This window comes from Eupeodes corollae, chromosome 3 (genome assembly GCF_945859685.1).
Source record: "Eupeodes corollae chromosome 3, idEupCoro1.1, whole genome shotgun sequence".
Taxonomy (NCBI): domain Eukaryota; kingdom Metazoa; phylum Arthropoda; class Insecta; order Diptera; family Syrphidae; genus Eupeodes; species Eupeodes corollae.
In genome coordinates this window covers 129,099,735-129,116,349 of record NC_079149.1, presented here as the reverse complement: position 1 = coordinate 129,116,349, position 16,615 = coordinate 129,099,735, and the positions used below count along the sequence as shown (strand labels likewise).

The 16,615-nt window shown below is 32.8% G+C and overlaps 4 protein-coding genes across 11 annotated transcripts; 1 reads left to right on the top strand and 3 right to left on the bottom strand.

Annotated features, from left to right (window-relative positions):
* Positions 1 to 3,308: 3,308 nt before the first annotated feature.
* Positions 3,309 to 3,942, bottom strand: LOC129950298 (ER membrane protein complex subunit 5). The gene is made up of 3 exons (XM_056062195.1): positions 3,781 to 3,942; positions 3,673 to 3,725; positions 3,309 to 3,608 (listed from the first exon to the last, which is right to left on the bottom strand). Exons 1-3 carry the CDS (start codon positions 3,860 to 3,862, stop codon positions 3,384 to 3,386), a joined length of 360 nt encoding a protein of 119 aa, XP_055918170.1. The 5' UTR covers positions 3,863 to 3,942; the 3' UTR covers positions 3,309 to 3,383.
* Positions 3,943 to 4,394: 452 nt separating this feature from the next.
* LOC129949840 (protein psiQ) lies at positions 4,395 to 7,877 on the bottom strand. 2 transcript variants are annotated; one of them, XM_056061512.1, is made up of 4 exons: positions 7,762 to 7,877; positions 6,475 to 6,606; positions 4,721 to 6,418; positions 4,395 to 4,649 (listed from the first exon to the last, which is right to left on the bottom strand). In XM_056061512.1, exons 1-4 carry the CDS (start codon positions 7,787 to 7,789, stop codon positions 4,417 to 4,419), a joined length of 2,091 nt encoding a protein of 696 aa, XP_055917487.1. In that variant the 5' UTR covers positions 7,790 to 7,877; the 3' UTR covers positions 4,395 to 4,416. The 2 variants fall into 2 exon arrangements, with proteins under 2 accessions (XP_055917487.1, XP_055917486.1); XM_056061511.1 differs by lacking the exon at positions 7,762 to 7,877 and adding an exon at positions 6,671 to 7,251.
* On the top strand, positions 7,361 to 11,963 carry LOC129949841 (uncharacterized). Of its 7 annotated transcripts, XM_056061515.1 has the most exons (7): positions 8,095 to 8,338; positions 8,401 to 8,428; positions 8,542 to 8,630; positions 9,551 to 9,676; positions 9,733 to 10,362; positions 10,674 to 11,657; positions 11,719 to 11,963. In XM_056061515.1, exons 3-7 carry the CDS (start codon positions 8,552 to 8,554, stop codon positions 11,910 to 11,912), a joined length of 2,013 nt encoding a protein of 670 aa, XP_055917490.1. In that variant the 5' UTR covers positions 8,095 to 8,338; positions 8,401 to 8,428; positions 8,542 to 8,551; the 3' UTR covers positions 11,913 to 11,963. The 7 variants fall into 7 exon arrangements, with proteins under 7 accessions (XP_055917492.1, XP_055917490.1, XP_055917488.1 ...); XM_056061513.1 differs by having other exon boundaries at positions 8,096 to 8,338; positions 8,401 to 8,630; XM_056061514.1 differs by having other exon boundaries at positions 8,096 to 8,428; positions 8,483 to 8,630.
* Positions 11,964 to 12,927: 964 nt separating this feature from the next.
* Positions 12,928 to 15,595, bottom strand: LOC129949843 (uncharacterized). Its single transcript, XM_056061520.1, has 4 exons — positions 15,435 to 15,595; positions 15,260 to 15,364; positions 13,305 to 14,303; positions 12,928 to 13,238 (listed from the first exon to the last, which is right to left on the bottom strand). Exons 1-4 carry the CDS (start codon positions 15,499 to 15,501, stop codon positions 13,039 to 13,041), a joined length of 1,371 nt encoding a protein of 456 aa, XP_055917495.1. The 5' UTR covers positions 15,502 to 15,595; the 3' UTR covers positions 12,928 to 13,038.
* Positions 15,596 to 16,615: the final 1,020 nt, after the last annotated feature.

The following is a 16,615-nucleotide window of genomic DNA, read 5'->3' as shown; positions in this document are numbered from 1 at the left end:
ATGCCCTAATTTATGCCAGAATTAAATATTCAAATTTTAATTCCACCTTGTTTAAAGGCTCACGTTATAGAAAGGAACAAAGAGTTAAAACAATTTGGAATGACAGTTCTTTGCAAGAAAAAATAACTTAACAAAGCCCCATAAAAAGATATCGAAAGGCGTTGAGGCGCAAACGAAGGGGATAACTACTGGAAATTAGGTTGTCACTAAAAGATGGGCCATATTTTTTCAGAAACAAAATATCAGGGAACATAGCTTGATAGGACCCACTATTTATCTTAACAGCAGCTCCTTTCTCGTTTCGAAATAAATAAGGACCGATGATGCCACCAGTGTGTAAACCATTCCAAACAATCAAATTTAATAGATGATAATTTGGCAATTTTGCTAATTGATAAAACTATTAAACCAGAAATGAGTTTCATCTTTAAAAACAAAACCTTGTGACGATTCGCTCAATGATGAATGAAGTTTGAGAAAGTAAATTGAATGTTCTTCTGGGGTTAAACGATTAAAAGTTGATTTGACAAACCTTATCGAACCGAAATGTCAACAAAGTTTGACAATCTCAACTGTCAAACCATGTAAGATCTAAGATTTTCATGTAGCTGAAAATTCACCCTTCAGTTACCTTAAATGGAAAGAAAAGAAACTAAACATTCTTTTTTTTACATTAGTTAAAGTTTAAAATTGATGTTAAGGTGAAATTAGATGTTTTCTTTTTGCAGTGCATAAACGTGCAAGAAAATACACCAGTAGGAACTCTCTTTTACTTCCTATAAAATACTATAACTTTTTGACAGTACACTGTTTCCGCAAGTATAGTTGAATAAATAAAAAACGTAACAAAATCTTAAAAAGAAGAAAATACGAAAATATTATCAGACAACCAAAACATAGTGCTTAAGGCTGGCCTTATCTATAATCGACAGTGTTTGGGGGCACTAGGTGGCTCACTTTGGCTTGGTCGATCCATTTGGATTTTTAGCAAGTAGAAAATCGACGATCCCTAGCCAACGAGTCAAGGCTGGGCTCTGGAACCAACGAGTCAAGTAGTTCTGTCTATTTACAAAATCTCACTATCTAATAACTATTTAACTATCTTATAGCCTTTTCACACCAAACCTAAACCTGGTTTTCATTTGACATTTAAATTTGTTTAACACTTGCTGTCAAATTTTTTATTGATGATGAAGATTTTTTAAACTTGTTTTCATTATCTCAAGCCTCTATCACAAAAAACATCGTTTTTCAAGTACTTCTTTTCACAGGGAAGGTGTTCTACATGGTGTGTAGGTATTCTCTCAAGATTCAATTTTTTTGAAAATTCTTGAAGTGCAAACATTCTCCTAAGGATTTGTCTTCGCCGTCGCCAGCGTTAAGAAGAAGAGTTTCAACTGAAGTTCTGGGGATGGGTGGAATGGGCGCATGACATGAACCAACAAGAACTACAAGGTCGCTTGGCTGCAGCTATCCTCTTTGTTCACTTCAACCGGTCCGAACAATTCACTAAAGAAAACCCCATTGTCTAGAAAATATATCATAGAATCAAAAATAAAAAAACTGTTACAATAAAATTAATTTTATTTAAAACATTTTCTTCTTCTTTCACTACAAATTCATTCCCAAATCCTGAGCTTATGACTATTGCTTCTGTTGGCCAAATGTGTCTTCAGGATCACCATATATTGTGGCCGTCCGAGCAGGGGTTGAGAAAATTCTGAAAGATTTCGTGTAGGTCCTTATTGCCAGATTAGAAAAATTTCAATTTCTAATTCCAGATTCGTACCAAAATCACACTCATATAGAGAGATCACTGAAGCTGTAATGATGGGCTGCTATTTCTCCATGACTATCTCTTTGAGTACTCGCCTGACTTGTCCAAAGCACTGAGGATCTTCTTGATGTTGGCATCGCTGTCCATCAAGGCGATAGCCCACTGTTGTGGTTTTATTTACTGGAACAACGATTCCCACATTGTGTCGTCGCGCCACTAGCCATAGTGAATCCCCGTTCCTCGCTTAACAAAGAGCGTTGAAACTCTGGAGGATCATTAAAGAACCGCCAGTGTCGGGGCTTTTATTATCGACGTTGGTAAATTTTCCCGAAATTTTTTCTGTTGCCACCCAGCTCCACCAAAGTTTCCTTTTTTGTTTTTTTTTTGTCTCCTTTCCTTCTTTTATTTTTTCTGCGTAAGCTTTCAGCTTTTATTATACGGGGTTACCATTTTCGGCCATGATGTTCTGCTAACACGTTTCGTAATTTTACTATATTTTTCTGAACCAATAGTTGGACATATTTAATTTATTTTTTAAGACCCCTTTTCTTTGTTGATTATTATTTGGATCCTATCTAATTGGACCGGGACACAGTGTCTCGGAGCCAATTGTCTCGGTCGTGTATGTCAGCGCCTAAAAGTAAATGCCAAAAGGTACTTTAAATTCTTTATAAAGTAAAAACCTATTGAAATTTCCAAAAGTATCTCAATAATGTTGGGAAAATATTAAAATTAGTTGCATACATCCCATTATTAAAATAAAATTCTTGAAAATGTAGCATAACATTTAACGTGGTAACAAACGTTAGAAATAAATAAGAAATGTAAAGCTTTTGTTACGCTTGTAATATTGTGGCAACATTGATGCAGACGAAGATGCTATAATAAATATGAACATGTTCGTCTTCACCATAATGTTAACTTCTGTGTTTCTCAAATTTCCTATAATGCAGAGTTAATTATCTTCTGCATTTTAGTTTTCTTTTTTCTATCGTAAAAACATTATTTTTATGTGTAGCATTTCTTTGCAGAAATCAAATGCAGGTACATGTCAATCAACCATAAATGTTCACTTCAGCTCCATAGTTATGGTTAAAATTTAAATCTAATACAGCGGCCCACTATATGGCTTTTTTTAAAGGATTACATCGGGAACCTTGCAAAGTGTAGTTAAATCGACAAAAACCTAGGTTTTTATTTTATTTTTAAGCTTTTCGCATGTTCCACGTATAAACAGATACTCACTTTTCTTTCAATCTTATTAAAAAAAACATCATAATGATGTTATGGCAACCCAGTCTTTCAATTTAAACTCAAATAAATAAATGAGTGACTCCTTCGCAATTTGAGTGCGTTTCATTAAAATTCAAAAAATGGGAACTTTATTTATTTTTCATTTGCATTTTTTAGGTTAAAAAATTATCTGAGGACGCAGACGAAAATCTATAAACCATTAATGGTAGTGATATACTTTACAGGAAACAAACGCTCGCAATATACATAAGAACCAAAAATAAAACACTATTATGCATTCCATCAAGTTTACAAAAATTAAACTAAATATTCTATAATATTCTATGATTTTAAAACAAAATAACACCGCTTATTAATCATTCATCATTAAATCGTTTCGTCCTCCCATCGGTGGTTCATAGGAAGGATGTAATGCTTTGCCGCGATGATTAAACGAATAGAAAGACGGCAAATTACCCAAAGTTTCCCAAGACTTTCCTTGCAAGTCCACAGCGGCACGAATTTCTTTGAAGTCAGCCACAATTTGAATGATATTGTAAATTATAACAATTAAACTAACTGCTGTTTGAAGAATTATCTAAAAGAAATAAAGAAACATTCTATTTTATTCATTTTTCGATGAAATTATTTTGTATTTTTACATCGAGAGGCAACTGATTCCAGTCCTGTTCAGTGACACGAAGATAAGTTCGATCTTAAATTAAGAGAAAAGTTATTTATGTTGTTTAATTGGAGATTTTAAGACTTACGATGGGCTGCAGAGAACGCTGCATGGGCTAAGGATGCAAATCCACCCAAAAGGAGCATTTTATTTATTAATTTAAAACCCATTTTCTTTGATTATTTTCTGTAAAAACAAAATTGGAATTGAAAACGAGACGAAGGAAAAAATTAATGATTTGCGAAATGTCATTTATTTTTTGACAACTCGTAATGTCAGAACACAGGTGTCAGTTGTTGATTCTTGCAGTTGGTAGTGCTGATCATACGATAGACCAAAAGGAGTTGTTTTGTCGCACATTTCAAACTTTAAAGAGAAATATTAAAAATAGTTTTTTATTAGACTGTTGATATAACTTTCTTTTAATTTAAATCTATTGTTTAAATTATGAATTCATTTTAGAAGAAAAACATAAATTAGCATTAATAAATCAAAAATAAATGAATCGATAAATGAACGTGAACATACAAGGAAAATCAGTTAATTTGTTTTACCAATAGAAAACTCGTAACTTTTCTCACTTGTTTGTTGTCAAAAGTAAATTTTATTGTATGTAGTTTTTATTTCCTTCCTGCAAAAATGAATATAAGGATAAATCGTGAATACAAAGCAAACATTTGTGAAAATTATGAAAATCAGAAGTAATTTACGGAAAAATCTTCGTTTATTTATTAAAATATGTCATTAATAAAAATGCTATAAAATAAAACTTAACAAGTGATGTTTGAAAAATAATACGAGAGCCAAAATTTTTAGGTAAAACTATGAAAGTAAAGTTAGAAGAAGTGTTGCACTCAATGCCTTGACAATAGAAACATTCTTTTTCGCTACTTTGCTGACATTGTTGAAGTTCAGGAATTGATAAAGTTGAAGCACAACCTCGTTCAATAAAATCACCTATACATATCCAAAATAAGCAATACAAAATCGTTTTCATTATACGTTTTACTCGTCATGTGTAAACTCACCATCAATTTTCGTGTAACATCCACGTTCTTCAAATTTCATCGAATCATCCCCACATTGGACACTCTCCAAGGAGCCAACTTCTGTTATACATGTTTTATTTTCTATTATTTTCCCTCGACAAGCAATGCATTTTTGAGCAACTTGACTTTTGTCATTACAGCCCTCGTCATCACAAGTATATTCCAAAAACTCAACACTGCCACTCACTTCGTTTTCATTCAAATCCAAGCTACAACCTCGGCTAATTGTTCCATTTAAAAACCGACGAGTAAAACAACTTTCCATTGTCAAAAATGTCACTTCATTTTGACATTTCTCCAAAGTGCGATTGTCTTGGAACCAAGAACAGCCTTGATGCTCCCGCGAGCATTTATGACAACTGAGAGATGCGGGTCGACTTGCCGGGGTGTTATTGCATCCAGAGCCAGCGCAAAGTCTACAGCCATTACCATTTTGTGTCGCCAATAGGCATTCATAAAATAATGTCCGGTCGGATCGACACCCACGTACCATGGTCTTCCTTCCGCTCAAGAACTCGAAACATGCATCATTCTTATCATATTCAGCACATGGTAGGACAGTTGAGTTATCAAAAATGTTACTGCACTTTGCCCGTCCATCACAGTGGTGGCACTGCAATCGCACAGCTGGATATACTCCGTTATTACATAAACTTCCTGAGCATGCATAGCAACTGGACTGTGTGCCATTGCACTTTAGTTGAGGGCTCTCGCACCCTCGAAGTGTCTTTCCATTTGGAAAAACGGCACTGATACAGCCTGCTCCAGCTATTTCACAACTTTCCACATCGATTATATTTGGATTCGCCCATTGGCCACAGTTTGGGCTCTCATCTGACGTACACTTGTAGCATTTGGTGAAGTTGGATTTGTTGCAACCTTCGCCCTGGCACTCATAGCAGCGGGAATCTGGAGTACGGGACGGAACACCACATCCTCTTTGGACAGAGCCATCTTTGGATTCACACGAATGGCAAGATGATGCCTCAGCTCCTTCACAAGTCGAAACTGTCAATAATCCAGGATCACCTATGCATTCACCATTCGTTTGAGAATCACAAATAATACATTTCTGTTGCTTGAGACAGTTTTTGTTGCACAAGCTCGAGTAACAAGTTTCAAAATTTTCAGCATCAAGTGACAATTTTTCACTGTCATATGAACAGCCCCGCACAACATGGTCTAAATTTGTGTACAAAAAGCAGCTTGGCTGTTCATGGCCCAACATAGACAAATCGCTACAAGTTGTGTTATTGTTTATGACACATGATGTATTATAAATTTCGAAAAGATCCATTTTACAGCCTCTTCCATTATATGAGTCACATTTGGAGCATGTTAATGTCTCTACTGCTGTCAAATTATTACATCCATTAAAATCACAATAGACTGCCATTTGAGTAGGAGTTCTTATAGTTTGAGGGTCCGAGTCACAGGCTCGGTATACTTCTTGTTCGTCAATAACGTCAGTGTAACAATTGTCATTCTCGTCAAAATTGACACAAGGTTTCGGTTTGGTTATTTGCTTTGGCACACAATTGATTCCACTGCATTGATGACATTTAAGTCGACCTGGGGGGAAGACACCCTCGTTGCATAGATTTTCTGAGCACGTTTTATAGTATTTAGGACCTCTGGGAGTGTTTGAACTGCAGCCCCGGTAGGTTACAGAATCCACTGTAAAATTTAGTATTTCTATAGCCAATCCAAATGTCAAAATACAAAAAACTCACCAATTGATGAAGCACATGAATAACCACTCTTGCATTCTTCTATTGGCCATGTTTCACTGTCTAAGCTTGTGGCACATTCTGATAATGTCACTGAATCACATTTATAGCAAGTTATAGCTTCGGAAGATTTACCTGTTTGAACCAAGAGGAAAATATTGTAAGTGAGCGATTTAAAATTAATCTGATTCCATTGAACCTTTAAAAGTTAGAAAGATCAATGCCAAAAGGCTCCATGACAAATGCATTATATGCTGTAGTTTTTCGTGAAGAATTTAGGTCAATTCTCTTGACAGTCTATTTAGGAACTATCGTTATAAGTTGTTTAACTACTCGTGGACGTTTTATTATTTTAAAGTTTGAATATCTTTAAAAGTTTTATCATTTAAGTGTAAAGTGAGATAGATAACGAATTTTTGATAAGACTTCTAAAGTTGTCATTGTTTTAAAATTATAGGAAAACTAAAACAATATGCTAGAATGCAATTATTATAGCACATCATCAACTATACACTTACCTAAAATTAAAAATAATCGCGATAGGTTATGTAAATACGTCAAATATCATTAAGTGAATATAAAAAAATTCAATACAAGGGAATTCAGTAGCGAATTATTTGTATTTCTGAATGGTGTATTTTCATAGAAATTAAAGATTTCGGGATCATTTGAATATTCCTAAATATAGGTCGGATAAAATTTGAAACATGTCAAACTTAACTGTCAATTGGAAGTGTCATTTAGTTGAAAGTTTGCCATTTACTATAATGGACTTTTTAAATGCCTGGTCAATCAGAACTCGGCCTGGCGGGACGGAAAACAATTTTTTTACGTCACATTCTCTGTATTCTATTGAATTATACGTTGTTATTAAAACAGAAGTGATAAAGGCCAGCGTTCAAAAATGGAATGTAGTAAGTCAAATATTTTGTTTGCTTTTGATAAACATTACTTTTAAGTCGGTAACCACCCTTTTATTAATTTTATAAAAATCATTGTAAAAGCGATATCAGAATAAAGCACGGCCAAAATTTGAAACTTATACTAGATTGTGACATAAGTGTGCTTCGGATCTATCAGCTTGTCATATTTTTCCTGCTGTCCAGCTGCCAAATTCGCATTCGCCGTGTGCTCAATTTTGAACATGATGACATTTTTATGTCATGTTTTTTTAAGTTTCGTTTGATGATGGTTTCATCCAGAAATCGGAAGGTGTTATATTTCCAAAGTAGCTTTGACACCTCTAAAACTTATTCAGGGTAAAAATGAAAATGTACTCTTATTATATACCTGCCAAGTTCAATTTCCCAATAGCCATGTAAATTTTTAATAAATGATAATTTGAGTATTTACAAAAATTGCCCTCGTCTCATGCTATAAAAATTCATTGAACCAACATTAAACTTATAGTAACCAATTTGTAATAAGCTTCTTAATATAGCCACTTTATATTAGAAATCCTACTGAATATACTCACTCCAAAAGGTGGCAAGAAGTTCAAGAAATGTGTCCTTCGTCCCACGATTAAAAATGTAAACTTAAACAAAAAATAATTTATGATAAATATCGATTTGGTGGTTGTTGTTCTTGTTCTACATTTTCAATATCATATCGGTTCAATAAAGTTGCGAGGGAGAATCAACTTCAAAAATTTTAATAAACGTTCCTAATGTGCGTCTTGTCGTGTGTCGGTTGGTATCTTTCTGTCATCAAATAAAACATACGCCACCTGCCGCCGCTGCTCAATGTCGCTTCCGTTTTGATTTGCATTGATAGGAGGCATCTTTTTTATCATTTTTATTATTCGAGTACCATTTGAAGTGGTTTTTTGACTCTTATCACTGGATTATTATTATACGCTGCCACGGTTTGCATAGTCCTTTAGTTTTTGTTTGAATAGTTTTTGTGCATGGATTAAAATTTTTCCAGAATTCAGTTAAGCTGACGTAGATTTCAAGTTAAGTAGTCGATAATATCGGGCTCTGGAGTAGATATAATTTTGTTTTTATAGATGAGAATCTTTGAGATTATAGTAAAGTAAATTTTGAATAACGGGCATTTTTAAAGTAGATTCTAAAAAATGGATCCTTCAAAGAAATCAAGGATACTTATCGTTTCCGTTGTTCTTATAATAAGTGGAATTCAAGGACAGTTGGATGGTGGGTAAACATATAAGTCTAAGAAAAAAAGATATTCGAATAATTTTAAGAGGTTGAAATAATTTTCCAGAGAAAAAAATACCCGACCCAGCAAATAAAAATCATAATAACTTATCTAAACAGGTGAAATAATAATGGTGAATCACTTATAAGTATTTGACCTTGATAAAATAATGGAAAATGTATCCTTTTGGATTGGACAACAATTTTTAATTAAACATTATTTCAACCATATGCTCCATTTTTCGCTTTTATAACAATGACTCATTAAAAATGTGTTTGCGCGCTTCCCCTAATTGTGTTTCAATTCTTTGTGCACTGATTTAAATAGTGTACAGTAAAAAATCACAAAAAACTATAAATTTTAAAAAGGACAATGTCATAAACTCAACGAAAAATATGTCACTCGACAATCAAACAAACAATAATCAGCCATATTGCACCTAAGTAAAATAAACCATTTTGTTTCCTGTGATTTCTACTTCAATAAATGTCAATTCAACTTAGGTGAATGTCAGCTGTCACGTGAAATTATTGTCTTCAAAAATCATCGAAAGTGAACGAAACTTGACGAAAATTAGCAATTCAGTAATTTTGGTCATAACTCATAGCTTATGTTTTTCTTAGTTGCAATTGGTTCCCATTTTTTGATACAAGATGACACATTACCCCTGTCATTTTATTTGACACATTAAACTATTTTAAAGTGACTCATATTGTTGTTTTATGATTTGATTTTATCTCGTTCCCCACTTGACGATAAAAAAGGGCGAGTGAGATAAAATGAAGCACCTTAAAAATGTAAAATGTAAACATCGTCTTACATATTACCCAACTATGACAGTTCTATGAAATTTAGGTCAAAGGCGTTTTTTTTTCAGAAGTTTTTTTATTTATTAAACAAATGATTTTTTTTATAGATTTTATGAAGATATGTGACTTGTGCCATGTAGATGGACTTCAGGACTGTAATTCAACAAATATATTTCACATAAACATGACAATTAATTGCGAGATGACAAACAAAATGTGTACTTTGGGAATAAGTAATGACAACAGAAAAAGAAGAAATAACATAATAATTCATTTTATGTTTTAACAGATGAACTTTTTGAGGGCTTCGAAAATCTAACGATGCATGATATCGATATGAAGCACATTTGTATTTTTAAAGAAATGTCAAAGGAATCGTTATCAGATATGTCAACGAATTTAATGTACACTGAAAGCCACGAACAGCTTGAAACCACAAGCAAAATGTTTTATTACACGGATAAAATTGTGTCAAGTGTTTCAGACGATGGATTTGGAGATTTTAAGACAACTTTGGAAAATGATTTGAGAGAGTTTTCACTTAATTCTAATGAACACTTAGAAATAACAAGTGAAACATCTTTTGTGGATTTGAAAGACAATCAAAAGGATGAAATTAACGATCCGTCGTTTTTAATAGAAACAACTTCCCAAAAAAGTTGGATGCCGAATAACAAGACCGATGTACCTAATTTAGAAGAATCTTTTGACATGCAACATGATGAACCTGTTGAGCTTGATAAAAATGAAAGTTCAGGGGATAAAATAGAAAATTCTATTCCAGGGCCTGTTCCGCCATCCGAAACAATTGTGTGTTATGCATGCGATAGTTCGACAACGGAAGCCTGTTTGGGTAGGATTGAAGAACTGAAGACAGTTGATTGCCCAAAGGAGATTGGTTGCATTTCGTATTACTCAAGTAAGCAAACAAATTAAATTATATAAATATATCAACCAAATGTCATTTTTAACATTAAAGATCGAGGTTTCATTGCACTCTTTTAGGATGACTTATTTTGACGTTTTATCATTTTTACCTATTTAAATAAAAAATTAGCAAAGTGAAAACGTCAAAAAAATCCTCTTAAAAGAGTCCAAATTTAAACATCGTCAAATGCGTACATGTTTGCAACTGTCACAGTTTAAAATTTGCTGTGAAATCCTACCGCTCTTATGCATTTATAAACCGTGGTTTAATTTTTTTTAAATGTTGACGTTTATTTCCAATAGATGGCAATCTTATCAGAAACTGCGGATCTCTAATTACACCGGAAGATGAAAATTCGTGCCGTAAGCCCAACAACCTAACTTGCGATAGTTGTCTTTCAGACAAATGCAATAACAAACTATGGCAACAATGCTTTAAATGTAATTCCAAGGATAACCCGAATTGTGCGCTTTGGTCAAGTGCCGAAACAGTCCCACTGGCAGTTTGTCCCAGCTACAATGATAACTGCCTTGTTCGTGTAACAAAAACTGGCGAAACACTGCGAGATTGTTCACCTCCATCCGATGACAAGTGTGCCCAAGATGAGTTGTGTTCTATGTGCGAAGGACCATTGTGCAATTCAGGAGTTTTTCCGCCAACCCGGCTTCAATGCATTCAATGCCAAGAGTGTGAAGATGCCCAAGATCCAAATAACGCCCTGCCATGTCTTCATTATAACACCAATGAGAAGTGTTTTTTGTACGTGACAGCAAAAAGTAAGATGATTCGAGGTTGTGTGTCAAATGTCACTGCAATGCAAGAGTGTCAACTTAATGAACCTAAGTGTAAGACATGCAATAAACAAAATGGCTGCAACAGTGTACCATTGATGAAAGAACCAAGTCTTTCTTGCAGCAAATGCAAGTCTAAAGATAATCCTCACTGTATTTGGGAACAACCCGAAACCGAAGTGTCAAAGTGTACCAATAAGTTTCTCTATTATTTGACAGAAACATGTTTGACACAATTCGATCCTGCAACGGAAGAAGTTGTTCGAGATTGTTCGTTTGATTATGGGGTATGCACACCTGAGGATCTGGATTGTCAATCGTGCCCTGAAAATGGATGTAACCGTGGTAGCTTAAAAGTACAGCATTGCATTCAATGTCAAAGTGATCATCCAGAACAAATCGAGTGTCAAAATCAAGCGGCAGGCATACCATCCATCAAGTGTCCACATGAGAAACAAACTTTCGAAAACAGAGGGTGTTTTACTCTTAAAAAAGGTTTGTACTTATATTAAATTGTAGTAATACAATAAATTATTTATCTATTCTGTCTTTCAAGAAAACGTTACATCTCGAGGATGTGTTGTGAACCTGTCAACAGATGACTTGAAGCTTTGTAAGAAGAAAGGTCAAAATTCATGTAGAATTTGTATGAAGGATTCTTGCAACAACATTTCAGCGCCATCTAGAAGTTCAAAAATTGAACTTATATTAGTGGTCGTTTTATTAAGTCTTTTCTCGATTGTAATCTAAGTCATGAAACTTATTTAAACTTTATTATAATTATTGTCTGTGTGGGAATTATATGTTTTGTTTTATTTCAGCAGTATTATTTTAAAATGCAATTTTTCTTTTAACATGACAGTGAATTCTCTGTCAAATTCCTCACACGATGGTAAAAATATGACAAATAATCAGTAGCTTGATAATTAGCTTAACTAAGTATACTGTTGTATAATTTGGTTAGTTTGTTTATAAGTCATTTATTACCATAATTGTTTTGAGTTGTGAAAGCCAACAAAGCTGGAAGGTCAGTACGGCCTTGAAACTACTAAACTTATCAAAATAATATATCATAAATGATAACACAAATTTCCTTTATAGTTAATATATAATAAGATTAAACTAAGGAACCAATTATAGTTGCCATTTATTCTCATGATTGGCAATTTAGTTTCGGGATTTAAAAGAAATTAAGGGAGTCTTATTTGTTAAGTTAAATGTCAAACTAGAACTGGTGGCATTTAGAAAACATTCTTTAACCGAAAACTTTTCTGTTTGTTCATTTTTATTTTTCAATGACAAAATCGTTTTTGATGAACAGCAGATTCTTCAGTTTATAATTTGGAACACGATTGTTTCACTAAAATCATTAATTTGTTGTTTGAGTCCCCAACTGTCAGTTTTAATTCGTTTAAAATGTTTAATCATTCAATTTGTGTTTAAATATTATACAATACCAATTATTGATTAAGGTCAAAAATTTTTGTTGGGTAGATTTCAATCTGGATTTTTTTTTCAATGACAGAAATTGTTAATGACAGCTACAAGCGATCTGTCAAAAAATTCCAATAATTGGTGTCAATGATGAAAACCAATGATAGCTATAGGTAACTGGCCCCTTATTTGCCATAGTAAACGTCATTTGATAAAATGGAGTTTTTAAGAAGAGTTCGAAGTAGAAAATGATTCTAAAATTTTGGAGCCATTTATGTTAAAAATCATTTTAATTTATATTTCAGAGCATAAGCAAAAAATTTATACAAACTAACTTTTATGATACTTTATTGGTATAAAATTTAAATACATATGCAGATACAGGTAAACAAAAATATGGTTCTTAAAATGTCATTATTCAAAAACAAAGAGTTAAAAAATCTCAAAAGAATTTCAAGACAATCAAAGTTAAAGCAAATAATCCACTTGATGCCAAAACAATACTCTGCGCTGAATCTGGAACCGCTCCTGAATTACAATTGTCTCCTTTACAACTGTTACAAAATTTGTACGTAGAATCTAAGCAATTTTTCTTTGATTTTGCATCGGCGTCAGAAAGACAGCTTCTTATGATAATATCGTCTGAAATAATAAATACAATAATTAAGAATTTTCGAACGACTTTTTTTTTTAAAACTCAAAACTTACTCCATTTTTCAATATAACACTGCTCACCACCATCAATGTTTATCTGATTTCGGCACTGTTCAGACTTGAAACTGTCATCCACTAAGGGGAGTGCACATTTTGCATTAACATCACTGCGACACTTATAGCAACTGGTTTTAGTCTGATCAGCGATGTTACAAACAGTGCCATTATTGGTGCATGAAGTGCAAGTTGATGCGGAAGAACAATCGAAGTCTTGAATGCAGCCTCTGTCAACTTTTCCATCAATTTTGTTAATATAACAGTCCTGGGACTTCCAATATTCAATTTTAGAGACGCATTTCTCAGCCAAATCGGCTGTGTGTGCTCCGACGCACTTAGCATCTTTTTCGCTCTTACATTGTATGCACTTTGAAGTTGCTTCTATTTTGTATTCGTCAACATTACAATTGTCAGCTGTGCATTCTTTGCACTTGTCTTTGGGACTCTCGGACGAACACTTTTCATAGGCAGTTGTATCTGAGAGACAGCCCCTTACCATATTCGTATCCGAAGATCCGTGTTCGAAGCACTTATCTGACTCATTGTAGAAAAGGCAGGGGAACGATTTGATATCCGTGGTATATTTTGTGGGAGTTGCACATTTCGAATCTTTATCAGAATTGCACTGGTAGCATTTGAGGCGATTGTTTGGGAAGATGCCCTTGTTGCAACCTTTATCACTGCTACAAATGTCACATTTCTTGCCACTCTCACAAGCTTCGTCACTTTTGCTCGCACAACGGCGATAAGTGTGTTTGTCGTCCTTGATTTCCATTACGCATTTGGTAACACCGGCAGCACAGATTTCATGTGGGATGGAGCTTTCACTTTGCCAAAAAGCGCAATCAGTGGCACTGGATGAGTCACATAACTTACACCAAAATAGATCCGTTTGAGTATTACATGACGTATCGTTTGCAGTACAAGTTTTGCAATTCTTTCCATCACATGTATCAGTTTCACTTACGCAACCACGCTTTATTTTACCATTGTTGTCTATAAAATAAAATACAAAACATTAAGTGGAAAGATTTGATTTGACCATAACAAAATGAATGTAATAATGATTATGAATAAAGACTTTTTCCATAAAATTAGCTTAGTTGGCCTAAAAATTTGCTGTTTACTTAGTAAAGTTAACAGCAAGGATTTTTTCGTCTAAATCTTCAATAGCATTGAGAACATGGTTTTTGCAGCACTTCTAAATATTATGACAGTAAATTACTTATTCTTTCATTTAGATTTTGACATTTCTATTACTTTATTTGAGCATTTCATTTGGAATAAGGACTAACTGTCTCCCTTATAAATTCTTATAGGACATTAACTTTTTTTTAAAGGAATTAAAAATATTCTTTGTTTTGTTACCGCAATCATTCGTTCGAGTTTAATTTCAAATGAATATTTATAAAGTTGACATAATTTTCTATTTTTATAGAATTATAACCATAAATTATATGAATATTACTTTAAATCTGCGATATAGAAAGCTTATCACGCAAATAACAACTTGAAATACAAATAGAAAAATATCAATTGAATATATGATAACAAATAAAGACATATGAATCATAATTTTTTAATTTGAAAACTGTAACTAATAAAGGTAAAATTATTGTGATGCAATTCAAAACGTAAGACAAACAGATCTTTTTGACAGTCGATTTGACAACTAATGGAGAACAAAATTCTTAAAGTTAAATGCCTTTGTTATTTAATTTTTAAAAAATTTGTTTGGTTATTAGCATAATAATATTTGAATTGAAACAATTGCACAAGAGATTTGACAGAAAACCTCCACAGGTTTTTGGCAATCTTTTCATACAAATTTTATAGCGCAATGCGAGCATTAGAGAAGCAAGAGAGAGTTTGACAGTGATGTCAATCAAATTGTTTTTGAACCCTTAAATATTTCAATGAAAGGGAAAGGAAGCCATAAAATAACGACTTACCGACTAAAGTAAAACAATTCTCGGCTTCGCATGGTTTGTCCTCCAATGACGCAGGTTCAGTTTGACACTTATCATCAGTAGTGCTATCACACACTTTGCAATTTCCTTTGAAAAGAAAAAAACTTTCGTTATTTAAAAAAGTTTAAATGATTTGGTATTTTGTTTAGGCGTGTACCTTTAGCACTGACACTTGACACAGTTAAAATTATTGCAAGAATGAAAAATTGCCATTTAATTTCCATAATTAATTGAACAAAAAAAAAAATATTTCGAATTAATAAACTAAAAGTTAATGGTTCGTAATGAAACAAATGTCGATAACTAACTAAAATGTAGGTGAATTCAAAGTATCTACTATCTACATATTCTGCAGGTGTTTGAAATGTTAATAAATAATAATCTTATCGAAAACCAATGATAATAGTTATCAAGTGGTACTGAGCACATTTTGAGCGGTCAAATTGAGAATGTGCTTCATAAATACTTTATTTCAATAATTTTGTATCTTTGTATGTTTAACAGTAGTAAATAGACACAAGTTCTTTTAAAATAATAGCATTTTTTGAAATTTCGTTCTAACGTAAATTCATACACTATATTCAGTTGCATTCACATTCAATTTGACGTCTGTCAGTGTCAACTTTCAACAATTCTTTTATATAAAATGACAAGAATGTCAAAAATTAAGCAAATATAAAAACAAGTAAACGAACTTTTCAAACGTGCTCTATTTAACATCCCAAACCCTATCTACACAAAACTTTTTATTTGAAAAAGTTTCTCACTTGTTTTTTATTTGATAAGATAAAACCAAATATTAACGATAAGATATTAAATCCAAAAAAATAAATTTATTATTGTTTTAATTGTGATATGAAAATCGATTATAAAGTCATGATAAAAACTTATCATAGATATCACTTTTTTTCTTATTAAATTTAAAATGATTCATACAAATATTTATAGATATTTAAAACTCAAAAAGTTTAGCCATTGTTTGACAGGTAAACCTTAAATAATAACACTGGTGGACAAAATTACATTAAAAATCTATGCCTTCATTTTAAATCATTTTAGTATATGATTTTATGTCTCAGAATTCACATTAGTTATGATGAGTCTTCATAAATTTTCAAGAAATCTTCAGTTTAAATCTTCCGTGGTTTTAAAAATATACTTTTAGAAGTGATTTTTTAGTACGCTGACTTTCCAAAATTCAGATTTTAATAATTTACTCAAACTTGAAAAATACCCTCGTTTTCAACACTATTTTTATATTTTTGCAAAATATTTTAAAAGCTTTGCGTTTGATTGACTAGAAGACATATAAGGTTCGTAAGTACAAAGAGAAACATT